General features: G+C 41.5%; 1 protein-coding gene across 1 annotated transcript in view; it reads right to left on the bottom strand.

Moving 5' to 3' along the window:
- The window catches only part of ANKRD50 (ankyrin repeat domain 50), a 41,762-nt gene extending 28,789 nt beyond the window's left edge, over positions 1-12,973 (bottom strand). The window contains exons 1-2 of the mRNA XM_035326393.1: positions 12,838-12,973; positions 10,835-12,120 (exon numbers count right to left, since the gene is read on the bottom strand). Coding sequence (XP_035182284.1) covers positions 10,835-11,313 — 479 coding nt within the window. The 5' untranslated portion in view covers positions 11,314-12,120; positions 12,838-12,973. The remainder of the gene's footprint in view (positions 1-10,834; positions 12,121-12,837) is intronic.
- Positions 12,974-12,995: the final 22 nt, after the last annotated feature.

Genomic DNA, 12,995 nt, shown 5'->3' with positions numbered 1-12,995 from the left:
TTATAACCATGTTAAGACAATTTCTCTTTCCACCTATCAGCCATGCTTGGCCTACAAATACAGCTTTTTTGCACTGTTCCGTTGAACTCTGCTTCATGGAAGTAGAGAGAAATCATAGACACTAGTGATTTGTGTCACTGCAGGCGAGCTAGTGCAGTTAAACCAAGATTTTTTAATTAGGTGCTACAAGACTGAGGTGATGTTGTAATCCCTCGATAGGTTTTGCTCACGAGGTTCATTCATACCTACTTGTTACTGTCATCTCTATGCTGCTCAGATTTCCTTTACCTAATGGGATCTTCTGAAAAGTTTTCTGTTTCTTCCAGGACAAGCCTATGATTCTTCAAATAGCCTCAAGTAAGATGCTGCTGTAACACCCCCTTCCTCCTAATCTCTTCCATCTGCCAAGATAGCTCCGACCTTCAGCACACAGGCCTGCTTCTGTGCAAGACGGGTGCCCTTTTCTCCTCCTCTTCACATGTCCCACTATTGGCAACTCCCATTAGTACACAAAAAAAAGCAAAATGAAACAAAAAACAAACAGAAAAAGGAAAAGATGTCACAATGACCCCTGGTCTGAAAGTCTGCTCACGTATGATCCTTTATTCCCACTCCTGCCCATTTAAAAACTGTATCCAAAACTGATCCAAAAAGCGTGATCACCTTCTATCAAAACAAGGACATTTTGTTCCAACGTGTGAAGGCAGAAGCAAACACGCACCAGGGACACAACTTTGATTGCAACTGCTTTCCACCATTCACTCCATCAGCTATGTAAATTTCCCTATTTTGCTTTCTTCTCTTGATCTCATTTGCAGTTCTTCTTTCATGCTATTCTACCACATTTTGATGTCATTTGAGTGTACCAGGAACCTGCACACCTACATTCTTTGCAACACTTCCTCTGCAACACCTTTGAAATAAGGATTGGTATATATATAGCTGTTCAATACATGTTTTTTCTAAATCATGCTCACCCCTAATTATTTTTTGAGCAGTAATTCTTCAATCACTGACTGTTTCTCCATCAACTATTTAAAACACAGCCGCTCTTAAAGCATGGGGAAGGTTTATGAGCATTCCCAGTGCATTGCACACATCATCACATAGCAGAAACTGAAACCTCTTCAATGCATGGCTTCGCTAACACTTTCAGAAGGAGATATTTCAATACTATCTTTTCCCAGTATATTTGACACACTGAGTCCTTTCTAGTTCACAATCCTCCAAATCCTTTTCATTTTTTCATTAAAAAGGAAAAAAAGAAAAGAAACTTAAACCCCTGCACAAGCTATGACCATGTGCATAGAAAACAGGAGGGAAGGGAAATAATTAACAAGTGAGAATTGCTATGAAGGTCCATCTAACTAAACAGCTTATAGGAAAACCTGCAAGGTTTAAGACTGAGCCACATAGATTAAAGGCAAAATGTTAATGCCTATAGAAGTAGAAGACAAAAAGGCCTATGTGAGTTGTCATTATTAAAATGCCTTAGGGAAACTTTCTTATGGTAATTCAAACTGAAAAGGTTAAAACCTTAAGTGGTATTATGTTCAGTCTGTATGCAGAGCTTCCATACAATGAAAGAAGAACATACAACGTGCTCTTGCAGAAACACTAACTGCTGCTATGTGACCTGCTAACTCCACAGATTTAAGGGAAAAGCCTCAAGAGAAACATGCCACCAAGTGCTTAAGCTTCAGACAATGCTCAACATTCTAATAGTGTAGAGCATGAGAACACAGCATTTTTTTTTTTTTTATGAAAACCTGTGTTGGTAAGAGTCTAAAGCATGTTACCCATTACGTGGACGTGCTAAGAAGTGGAAGCTCCACCAGAGTCAAGGTGCTCTCCAAACACTGAGTTTCTGAAATACCAATCCACCTCCTAGAACTTGACTTTCACCAAGCTGGAAGTAGAAGCTGAGCTAGCAGGTTCTTTTTAACATCTTCTGCATGTTCTTCGAAAAATCTCATTTCTCACTTTACTCATGAATCACTATGATTTTCCATCAGTGTCCTGCCTCTAGTCTAATTTCTGAGTATAAAATAAATCACGTTAATGAATAATTGAAAAGTAGGCAAATGGTCTGTTTACTGGAAGTCTCTGTAATGTACATGACACAAATATGTAAATACTTATAAATTAACAGACCACACGAAAGTGAAAGTCAGCACAGAGACTGTATTCTTAATTACTTGAACTGTTGCAACTAGTAAGCTATGTTGAAGATGAGCAGCATTTTACCACACATTTAACATTCATCCACTGTAGTTGTTTACATCTTCAAAGTGCACCACCACACAGGAGACAATATTAAAGTTCAGCGTAATAGATTTTTTTGTACTGTTCCTTACTTCTTTCACACAAACTGTCTTGTTCACCATTTTTCTTCATTAGATCTCAAAAGACCTTTTGATCTTGCAGATATCAGCTTACATGTAGCTGCTTCATATGAAGGATAGGAAGAGGCTTTGTGCTGTGAAGGCTGCCTGCCGCTTTAATATTTTATGTTTCTCCTACATGATCACTAAATTTAAGCCTCCACAGCATGAACATCAATCTACTAGGGAGCTAACGAGTAAAACCATCCAATCTTTCTGATTGGACCCATAGAAGTTGGGCTGGAAAAAAAAAAAAAAGTTTATTAAACATTTGTTAAATAAACAGTCCCTCTGCCATTTGGTGTTGAAGGTAAGAATTTTTGACACCAAGTTTCTTCACCAGAAATCAAATGTTAAGAACAAATTATAATTATTCCACTACTGTCAGTGACAAAAAGAGGCACATGTTCCTTAAGTTTTGCATGACTACCTCTGACAGTCTTAAAATTTTCAAGAAGTGGAAAGACTTGAATCTTTTTATGAATGTAGCCTTTAATAACACAGAATTAAGAATGTCATTCCAACACTCAGCTTTTGTCCAACACCCTACTTCAAAATAAGACTTGCACAGGCAGAAGACTACATGGGATGGACCACCAAGTTTAAACCTAAAAAAGGAGAGGGATAGAATTTAGAAGGCTACTCCATATATCTTCCTACATGTACTCTGCAAATCACAGATGTGTTACCTAGAACCCATTTCCACCATTTAAGACCTAATCCCTTTAGTTTGAAGTACACGGAAGAGGAAGAGGTGGCAGCAGCAGTGATGCCTTCCAGAGAAAAACTGTAAGCAATGCTTCCACACAGCAAGAGAAGGCAGCCAACTTTATTCAGAGGGAATAAATACTGCTGTGATCTGTTTGTTCCATGAACTTAAGAGAAGGATGATGAGAAAGGTATCACAAAGTACTTAAATTTTGAGGCAATATTAAGCTTTCTAAAACGCTGGAGAGGACTGCAAGGGAATACAGTACCTTCTACAAAAGCTCACTGATTATCTGAAATCAGTAACAGTCAATACAATAACACAAGAAAGGTTTCAGATGGTTTTTTTATACCATGTGTACAAATTTTATCTTGAATTGAAAAAATCTCTATACTACTTGCAAAAGCAATCAAATCTAATTCTCCTCCTAATTCCCTGGAAAGTAGAAAGAAATGGTACATTCTTCCGTCTCTTATAGTTTAATGATACAAAATGGTACAATTTCAAAAGAAAGAATGGAAGTTTGTCCCACTCCACAACTCTTTCACTGCCCCTAGAAAGCAAAAATGAGATGAAACCCTCCCTTGCTGGAGCTGTGCTTGCACTCTTCCTTTGGCAAGCTGTAGGTGCTGAGATCTTGAACAATTCACTGATGCATCAATCACAGGAAATCTACAGAAAGATATCTAACACAAGCTGACTTGCTCTCTCAGCTTGCTTTTAACTGAAAATGTTTATGGCCACTATTATAAGCAGAATTCAATCTTGTACCAGATCAAGCTACTCTGGGCTAGGATCCAATTTGCTTCACAGTTCTAGTCAAGTGTAAGTGAATGATGTCGGAACAGACAAAATTCTGGGAAAGTATGGAAGTAGAATGTTACATATTTACATATCTAAGATGTTGCTAATGAAATTTCCCTCTACATACAGAGAACTTTATTTAGCTAGGGTTTTTTTTAATATCACATTCCTAGGTGTGACCTCTGAGGAAAGACTAACAAGTTAGCATTACGTACCTGAAAGAGAAGATGAAAGGAAGGAAGACCTTCAAGTAAGTAAACGACTGTCTCAAAAAGAAAAGAAAGAATCTATGCTCAAAGTCTTGGTGAATACCATAAGTTATAACAAACTTATAGCAATAGATTACAGCAAGAAAAACTCAGGTTAGACATACGGGAATTCTTTTTTTGGAAAGAGCAATGAAGCATAAAAGTGGATAAAGCAAGCATCTCTCAGACTTGGTGGCCTCTATCTGGGACAAAGAGAGGGACTTGACATTCTGAGGTCCCCTCCAAGCCTCCCTCTCTAGGTGGAAGTCAGTTACTTGCACATTTGAACTTTACATGTGGTAAATGAATAAACACGCTGTGAAGTTTAAAACCTTTCTTCTTTAAAGGGTCTTGTAAATGATTTCATTATGTATTCAGATCTTCCTATGAAATGGGATATAGTTAGTCCTCGGCTTTGTTTCTACCATTTATAGCTCCATGAAATTAGAGTCTGACAAGATCCCTGTTCATACTACCTTGTAATTGTGGCAAGGCTACAGCTACCAAAATGGTACTGGCGCTGCAGAGGCAGCAGGAAGCCTGTGTAGCAGTGCCTTGCAGACAGCAGGAGTCAGAGAAAAAGGTGCAGACCACTTCCAGAGAGACTGAGACCTGGAAGAGAAAAGTCACGGCATCTCTTTTATACAAAAAACATGCGTTCTGCATGATGTTAGCAATTCAGTATTAACTGGTAGAAAGTCCAGCAGCTTTCAAGTTTCCAGTAGCCTGAGATCAAATACCTCTGACTCCAATGTGCTGCCCCTCAGTTTATCTTTTATTTCAATGCCTCCTAAGTTCATGGTAGGAACAGACTTACTAAACACACTTAGAAAAGAAAAAAGCAGCCTGAATACGACACACTACCACCTCACCACCTCCAAAGCAAAACAAATATTGCTTATTTTCACAGAAATTGCAGAAACGTGGGTGTCAATGAAACTGTCAGAAGTTATATGTCCTTTCCATGCTTCTGCCAGCTGCAAACAGCAGCACGTACGGCAGTTAATTCACTAGGAAGGACAACACAAAGTTTGTAGGGAAGTATTGAAAACTAACCCTTCTTGCTTTCATGGAAGTCAGGGTACTCTAATCTCTTGCCTCAGTCGTTAAGGTGGACTTGAAACCTTCTACCAGCTAAAGATAACGTGAAAGTAAATGGTTAAAATAAAAAAGAAAGAAAAGGAAGGAAGATGAGCTGACCCTCAACTTTTCAGATATACTCCAAAAAATGTTTAAGCTTTTGCAATCAATAGTAGGTTACTCCACAACAGTGAAAAGCTGACTAATGAATTGCTCAATAAAGTCTACACGATCCATGATAATTATATTACTGGCTTCAAGGATAGTAAAAGGAGTTCCAAAAAGAACAGCTTCTTCATGTTTCATCTACCACATATAACTCATTTTCTGAATCTTCTCCTTCATCTGTGCTAAATAAAAGGCAAGAAAAATGGCATTCCAGTACTGCTGATTTAAAGACCCTGGACAACTGTCACAGAACATTTGCTGAACAAACCTATGCTTTTCTATAATTTCAGAAAAACAACCTAGAACATGAAATAATACTTGTTTCCCCTTATCATTTAGATAAAAGTTAAAGATCTTCTGAACACCTAGATTTTGCAGCTTTCTGACCATATACCACTCTTGGTGGTAGAACAGAAGGAAAAAAAACAACAAATAGTAGCATGGAAATCCAACACACATAAGGAGGCTGAAGGGAGATGGAAATGCTTGTTATCATTGATTGACAATCTTACGTTATTTTTTTTTTTTTTAGACCAAGTTCTGCTATGAGATTTCCATCACATTGCCAACTATAAAAACACCAGAGGCTCAGTCCTTCAGAGTTCTCCCACAAACTGGTCAAAGTCACTTCACATAGATAACAGCTATTGGCAGAAGATTTGTTGTACTTTAATGCTGTCTAAACCAATGACTCACACAAGAAGGCTTTCAATTTTCATCAGGATAAACCACAGTTTCAAACTGACTGTCAGCATAAAACCTTACGTGACCTCTTACACATATTACAATCAGGTCTGTGGATATTTGCATATGCCACAGAGTTATAGAACTGCTTCATTCTGTAAATCATCTAATGTTATTGGTCATATTCCACTGTAGTGCAAATTCACTGTGCTCTCCACACATAGGAAGTATACCACAGGTATACACACAGGCAACAGAAACTGCAACATCCATCAGTTACTTTAAAGTTTTGGTGTGGATGACTCTTCACCTATTCATCTTAGATAACTCTCTGGGAGTTTTCTTTTCAAGTAAGTAGCACACACCAGGAGTTAGAAGAAAAGCCATGCTTGCCTGACAACCTGCAACAAGAACCATGACACTTAATTTTGTATCACCATTCATGGAATAAGTGAAGTCTATGGTGTCTTTTCTGCCATATACGTTTTTGGTAAAGAATACTGTATCAGCTTAAGAAAACTTCTATCAAGTTCTTATACAGTAACAAATGTGTTCAGCAGCTTTTATTTTATCATTCTTTTCTTGGGTCCCTACTGATCTGGCACAGGTAATTGCATGGGAATGCAATCTCAGCAATGTAAATAAGCAGAAATCTGAATTCATAGCTTTGTTTTTCCACAGCATACACCTCTTTGATCAGATCATCATACACTTAAATTATCGTATAGATATAATTTAATACTAAAGTTTAGGAACGCTGCACAATAACCTAACTGACCCAGTTTAGCATGTGAAAAACACCAATGTGCAAAACCTCACAAGATTTGAAGTTCCTTGAGAAGGCATGCAGAGGAGAGCAAGTGACTTTGTGAGAGTGACAGGAAAGCATCTCCACCTGCACCAACCTGCTGGGAGATGTGGAAGTTCAGTTTTTAGGGATTTATTAATATCATCGGTTCACCCAAGCACTACACAATTGAAACTTTTGCCGCACACCACAAGTGAGCTTAGCACAAGGTTGACCATGCGGCGTTATTTAACAGACAGCTGTTCTCGTTCTGAATTTCCCGAAACCGACTCGTGAGCTCCGGTCCTGGAGGGCTTTCAAACTCAGAGCACTGGCTGGAAAAGAAATCACTACGTGGTGTAAACTGGTTCTATGCTTCCAGTCTGGTCCACTTTCTGGGCTGTGAATTAACCAAGCTCTGCCTTCCGCCACTAACCCTAGCTGCAGCCCCACGAGGCAGGTGTGCCTTCCCCTGCTGCCTGACGCAGTTTAATGCCATTCTCTTTTTCCAAAAAAATATAAACTGAGGCTTTATTTTTTATTTTTTTTTTAAGACTAGTTTAAACAATTTCAGTACTTCATTGTCGGTTCATATCTGACTTCCTCTGCTTCCTCGTGGCCCTGGATAACTGACAGCTGCCTGTATTCCTTCCAGTCGCACTCCTTCCTGCCAGCATGACCTTGTTCCAACAGAACTGAAAACAACCCCCACTCACAACCTAGTCTGGCAAAATTCAGGTTATTCTGGTTATGATTTTTCTTTTTAAAAGGGGAGGAATAGCCTAATAGACCTTTTTCTATTAAATGCATTCAGTTTAACACATTGTTACCTCTGCCTTTTGGAGTATGTAATACACTTGGCCATTTCCTTCATACTTTTTTGCTTAGTTTTCACCTAAAAAGTCAATGTGAGGCTTCATTGCTCTCCTTATGTTTTCTGCTCCTGAACTGCACGGCTGGAGAAGTGTCTCAGAAGCAGTGCCACAACAGCACTTCCTTCTCTCAGCTGTCAGCAGCCAGAAATGCTAAATACACTTGTATGTAGCACACCTTCCAGGTCTGCAATTCTGTAAGATCTGACCCTGAAGAATTTTTAGGGCAATTCAAGATTGTAAATGCATCAGAAAATTTTAAGAGAAGACATCCAAATAGGAGGAGAAAAGTTCTAACTCCCTGGGTAATCGCTTGCACATGTACCGCTATGACTGCAAGGGTTGCTGAAAACTTGTTTAAAATATTCTTCCCCCAAAGATTCACTGTTTTGACTAATGCATGTTACGTGGTATAAACTGACTCTTTACACGGCACCAGAAAGTTCTTCTTTCTCACTATTTCTAGGACAATTAGCACAAAGACCAGAATAGTGTAACCTTGTTTAGCTCTTCTAACGCCAAGACTTTCCATTTTAGGCCATGAACATGTAGCAGGGCCTGTGCAAAGCTGTGCAGCTGTGCAATGCAGAGAAAAAAAAAATGACAGTGCCTTTCAAGAAAGGTCTGTCTCACCTTCTGAAGAAGAGAACATTAAAATAAGGTAAAAATCAATGGAGCATTGAGGTGGGAGTTTTATACTGTTTCAGGGTCTTTGCACAATGTGAAAGGCAATCAGCTGACTTAATTCTTCCTAAAACTCATTTCCCATTGCAACAACTTAAATTTAACAGGAAGCCTATGAAACCACACCAGGCTAGAATGCTCACTGACAGGTCTTAGGAATCATGAAAAATACTTAGTTTATAGCTTTGGTAAGCATTTCTTCCCTGCTTTATATATTAAAAACAGCTCCATTAAAAAGCAATCAAGGCATTTGGGGGCAAGGGGAAGTCACCAAGTTCCTCGTGTCTGTGGACAGTGGCTGTACCATACGGGCAGCTGAACAAGCCGGCGGTGCTGCTGTCAACAGCCACCTCCTGGTCCCTTGCCATAGCGCTGAAAACTTCAATTGCCAGGAAAGCATCTCGTCTCTTACACCTCATCTCCCTTAAATCTGAAATAGGAAGATAAACACCAGCTACCACAGCTGCTTTGGAGAGCAAGGGATCAGGGCAGGTGGGCAACACAGGAGTACTGGAAGGGCCATAAATAAATAAAGAGAAATCCTTGATCAAAGCTGAGGTACTACATTGCAAGTATTTTTAGCCTAACGGTAAGAGTTCACAATCACTGCTGCAAAATTTGAGAAAGGAGATAATAGTACCAAACGCTGTCATCTCATTTCTCCAATACAAACCCAAGAATCCCATATAAACACCTAAATACTCAAATAGCCTATCATTAAACCATGCATTCATAAAACAGTCTTATCTAAAAAGCTACGTCTGACTTGCAATTATCTTTTATATTTCTATATTGCATTTTTGTCTAAAGACATTTCTTAACTCCTGTTCTTCAAAGCAAGGCAGTTGTGTTTAGAGCAGAGGCAAGATTCAGGCTCTTAGAGAGAATTTGCTCTAAATTAGTAAGATTTCTTTGTAATAGACTTTTAAATGTAAACAGGCTCTTATTCACCAGATTAATCCACTTCCATGATTTCAAAAGACTGCCTAAAGCTAGACAGAGAGTCTGCTATTCTGTTTATAGACACCTAATTTCACCCCATTTTTAGTCATTAGAGATTGAGAGGGCTTAACACTTCTGAAATGAGGGCCTTAATAGCTGTTAGAAGTTGCATCTTCACTTAGCAACAAACAAAAAAATCCAGAAATAATCTCACTTTAGTCTATTTGTTTTGCTTTTAAGACACAATGTAGACCTGCATCCTGTTTATTTACCAGACAAGGATATCACAGCCACCTGAACTGGAAGGTTCTTTTCCAAACCATGACAGTATGATCAAGTGCTACAGTTCCACCTCTTCATTTGTTTACCCGGCCTTAGTAGACAGGAAAAAAATAAAATGAGATGGGATTTCTTTTTTATACTATGAACATCATCCATTAAACCTTAAGCACCACAGAAAGTTAAGTCACTTTGCAACAGTACAGAACTCCAGTTTAACTAACAACCCAGGAAAGTTTCACACCACCAGCAAAATCAGTAGAAGCTCCATTGCTAGAGACAAGCCTTATCCTTTCTGAATTTTCCTTCATAGTGACCCAAAGGAATAAGCTACTGATAAGACACACGCTTGTGAATACCATGCTCAAGATGGCAGACTCTTTTAAGGCATCTACAGATCTATATGCTTATATACACCCTCACTAGTACCCTCAGAAAAATGCAACTCCCAATACTGACATACTGAAAAGACACTGGTTTGTTAGGGAGCACTACATAATAAATATTTTCATTCATTTTAGCTGACAAACCTTCTAAGGGGCAGGACAGACCCTCTTGATGAGTTTCTGATCCACTCAATACTTTTTGTGTAAGTAGCGATAAAGTCTTGGCAAATCCATCCACATTGTGAGAAGTAACACCAGGAGTTAATGGACATTTTCCTACCGCATATTTTTAGACAAAGATAAAACTGGTGTGCTGGATCAGACCCAGAGATCCATTAGTCCAGTTTCCTCTTTGTCAGAGGACAGCATTGGAAGCTTTTCAGAGGGTCCTGAAAGGTCTGTTTCAGGTCTGTGAAGGACAACTGCCCTACCTTTATGGCACACGAAGGCCACTGACTTCATCCTACCTGTATCCTAGCTGTCATCCACTCTTAAGTCAATTACTTCAAAGTCTTTCCAAAACCCCAGTTACAACTGAGGGTATCATTATACAAACATAAATAAATTCACTATTAATAGTAAATTTTGTTTAAAAAGCAAACATTTATTTATGTCAGCTATAAGGACAAACTTCATTTTTTCCACAGGGGGTGTGAAAGCTCTGAGGGTAATTCATAGAGATAACAAGCCAAGAGACAACCATGTTTTAAACCATCTTAGACTCTTTGGAAGCAAAACCTAAATAGAAAACAGCATTGCTTTTTATTTGGGTTTTACTTTGGGTAGGATTTTCTTGTTTATTTTTACCTTTTAAATGCTTCAGCAGGGTTCCTCTCACATTCCCCCGGTTGTAAGAGACTTTGAATGGCAGGATCTCTTAGTTTGTCCTCATATCCCTGGATCAGTCCACTGCGGCAGATTTGTGCAACTAAACCTCTAATGAACCCTCCAACACAGAGTGTGTCAGAGTCTTGGGCCCTGCAGAAATGGAAGGCTAGAGCTTGGCGGTGTAAGCCTCTTTGCAGGTTTGCAGGTGAGCTTGGCCACAGTAACTCAGTACAGAGGGCTGTCTTCCCGCTACCAGGCCCTCCTACCAACAAGACACCCCAGGCAGCTCCTTTCCCAGAGACAACACCGGTATTATTCCCAGAATTTGCTACAAGAGATGGTTTGTTGGCAGCACTACTGCTGCAGTTAGCTTTCTCCTGGAGGCAGTGCTGAAGCTTGTGGAAAACCCACTCCCTACAGTAAAACTGCTTTCCCTGCAGCAAGCTGGTTTGAGCCATTTTATAAAGCTTCTTCTCTTGGATTTGTCACAAGCAGCAGTACACCTTCAACATCTTAGCACAAGGAGAAACGCGTTCATCTTGCACAGAAAGATCTTCTGCACAGAACTTGACAGAGGTTAAGATAATCAGTTAACCTTCCTCGTGAAAGTAAACTGCCTCTTCTCGGAAAGGGTGTCACTCCATTTGGGTGCTTTATTATGATTAGTATAACACAATCACAGTTCAGCTGACATCATGAAGCAGTGTCTGATACCAGGGCTCAACAATACTTCTCCTATGGCTCAAAAGTCCATACAGCTCCATGACTACATCTGTAGTTTATGCAGTTGTGTATGTTCCCAGTATACAGGGGAGACAATACATCTGGAAAAACTGAGGGAAAGCCAGCTTTTTGGTATACACTAAACGCCTTTCAACTCTAGGCATTAATCCCTCTGGATGTAAATCCAGAAAAAGCTGTCCATAATAAAGCGTTCCTTCTGGGAATTTTACACAGAAAGTGATTTTTCTTCAGAGTACTATATACACATCCCAAACGCGCGGGTATGCACTATTTACTGAGAAACGGTCAGTTTGGACAGAGAACTTTGCAGACAGGCTTCGTACATCTGGCCAAGTGTCTGAGAAGTGCTTCGGATTATGGTTTCTTATGCGGTACACATGTCAGGAAAAGAAGAGCGTTTACAACTTCTTATTTCAGTACGTTCGTAAGCGTCCTCTTCGGGAACCGGGATCCTTACTGAACCTGTTCTCAGGTATCTCAATCGCAAGATGTCAGAAGAGACAACATCATCCCCTAGAGCCCTGAAATAAAGGAGACAGCACTTTTAACCCTACGTGCAAGCCGTAATTCAGTCAATTGCAAAGCAGACAACAAAGAGTAAAGTCAATAGCTATCATTCCTTCTATTAAATTAATCCAAAAAGCTCTTTTGGAGAGTATCGTTTAAAGGTACGATTAGCCGCGTACGAAAACAACCTAAGAAACAATAGACATGACAGCAGCCTCCCCGATCCCAGGCGCAGGGAGCCCCGCGGTCCCTCCGGGGACCACCAAGCGTTCCCCTTTCTCTCGGGAGGGGTCCCCCCAGCGCGGTTTCGCCACCCAGCCCTCCCCGTGCCCAATTTCCCTCCCGCTGGCTCCGGGTGTGCGTGGGGGGGGTGTTACTTCACACGCGAGCGCTGCCCACGGCTTCTCGCACCCTTCTTTGTTCGCTGCTCGCCGGCAGCAGGACACGGGGCACAGCCGGGGGCCGGGGCTCTGCCCCACCGCCACCCCGGGGCTCTGCCCGCACCCTCCCCAAAGCCCCGTCCGCCCCCCGACCAGTTCCCCCCGGCCGCGGGGCACCACCCCGGGCACGCCCCGAGCCCAGCGAGCAGCCGGGAACCCCCCGCGACCGTGCCCCGCGCCCAGCGCCCCCAAACCCCCGAAGCCCGCACAAAGCCCCCCGTCGCCGCTGTCACCCACCGCCCTACAACCGCCGGGCTGCCGGGGGGAGGCTCTCCGCCGCCTCCCGCTCACCTCCGCCGGCGCCCCCAGCGCGCCCCTCCTCTTCCTCCGGGCCGCCGGGCTCCCGCCCCCGGGCGCCGCCGTGCCAGGGCCGCGGCCAGCCCCGCTCCGCGGCCGCCTCAGCCCGCCCGTGCGCGCTCCGCGGCGCCTCCTTCACCCCCGCCGCCAGG

This window comes from Oxyura jamaicensis, chromosome 4, assembly GCF_011077185.1.
Source record: "Oxyura jamaicensis isolate SHBP4307 breed ruddy duck chromosome 4, BPBGC_Ojam_1.0, whole genome shotgun sequence".
NCBI classification, from domain to species: domain Eukaryota; kingdom Metazoa; phylum Chordata; class Aves; order Anseriformes; family Anatidae; genus Oxyura; species Oxyura jamaicensis.
The sequence above is the reverse complement of the archived record's forward strand: the minus strand, read 5'-3'. Positions and strand labels throughout refer to the sequence as shown.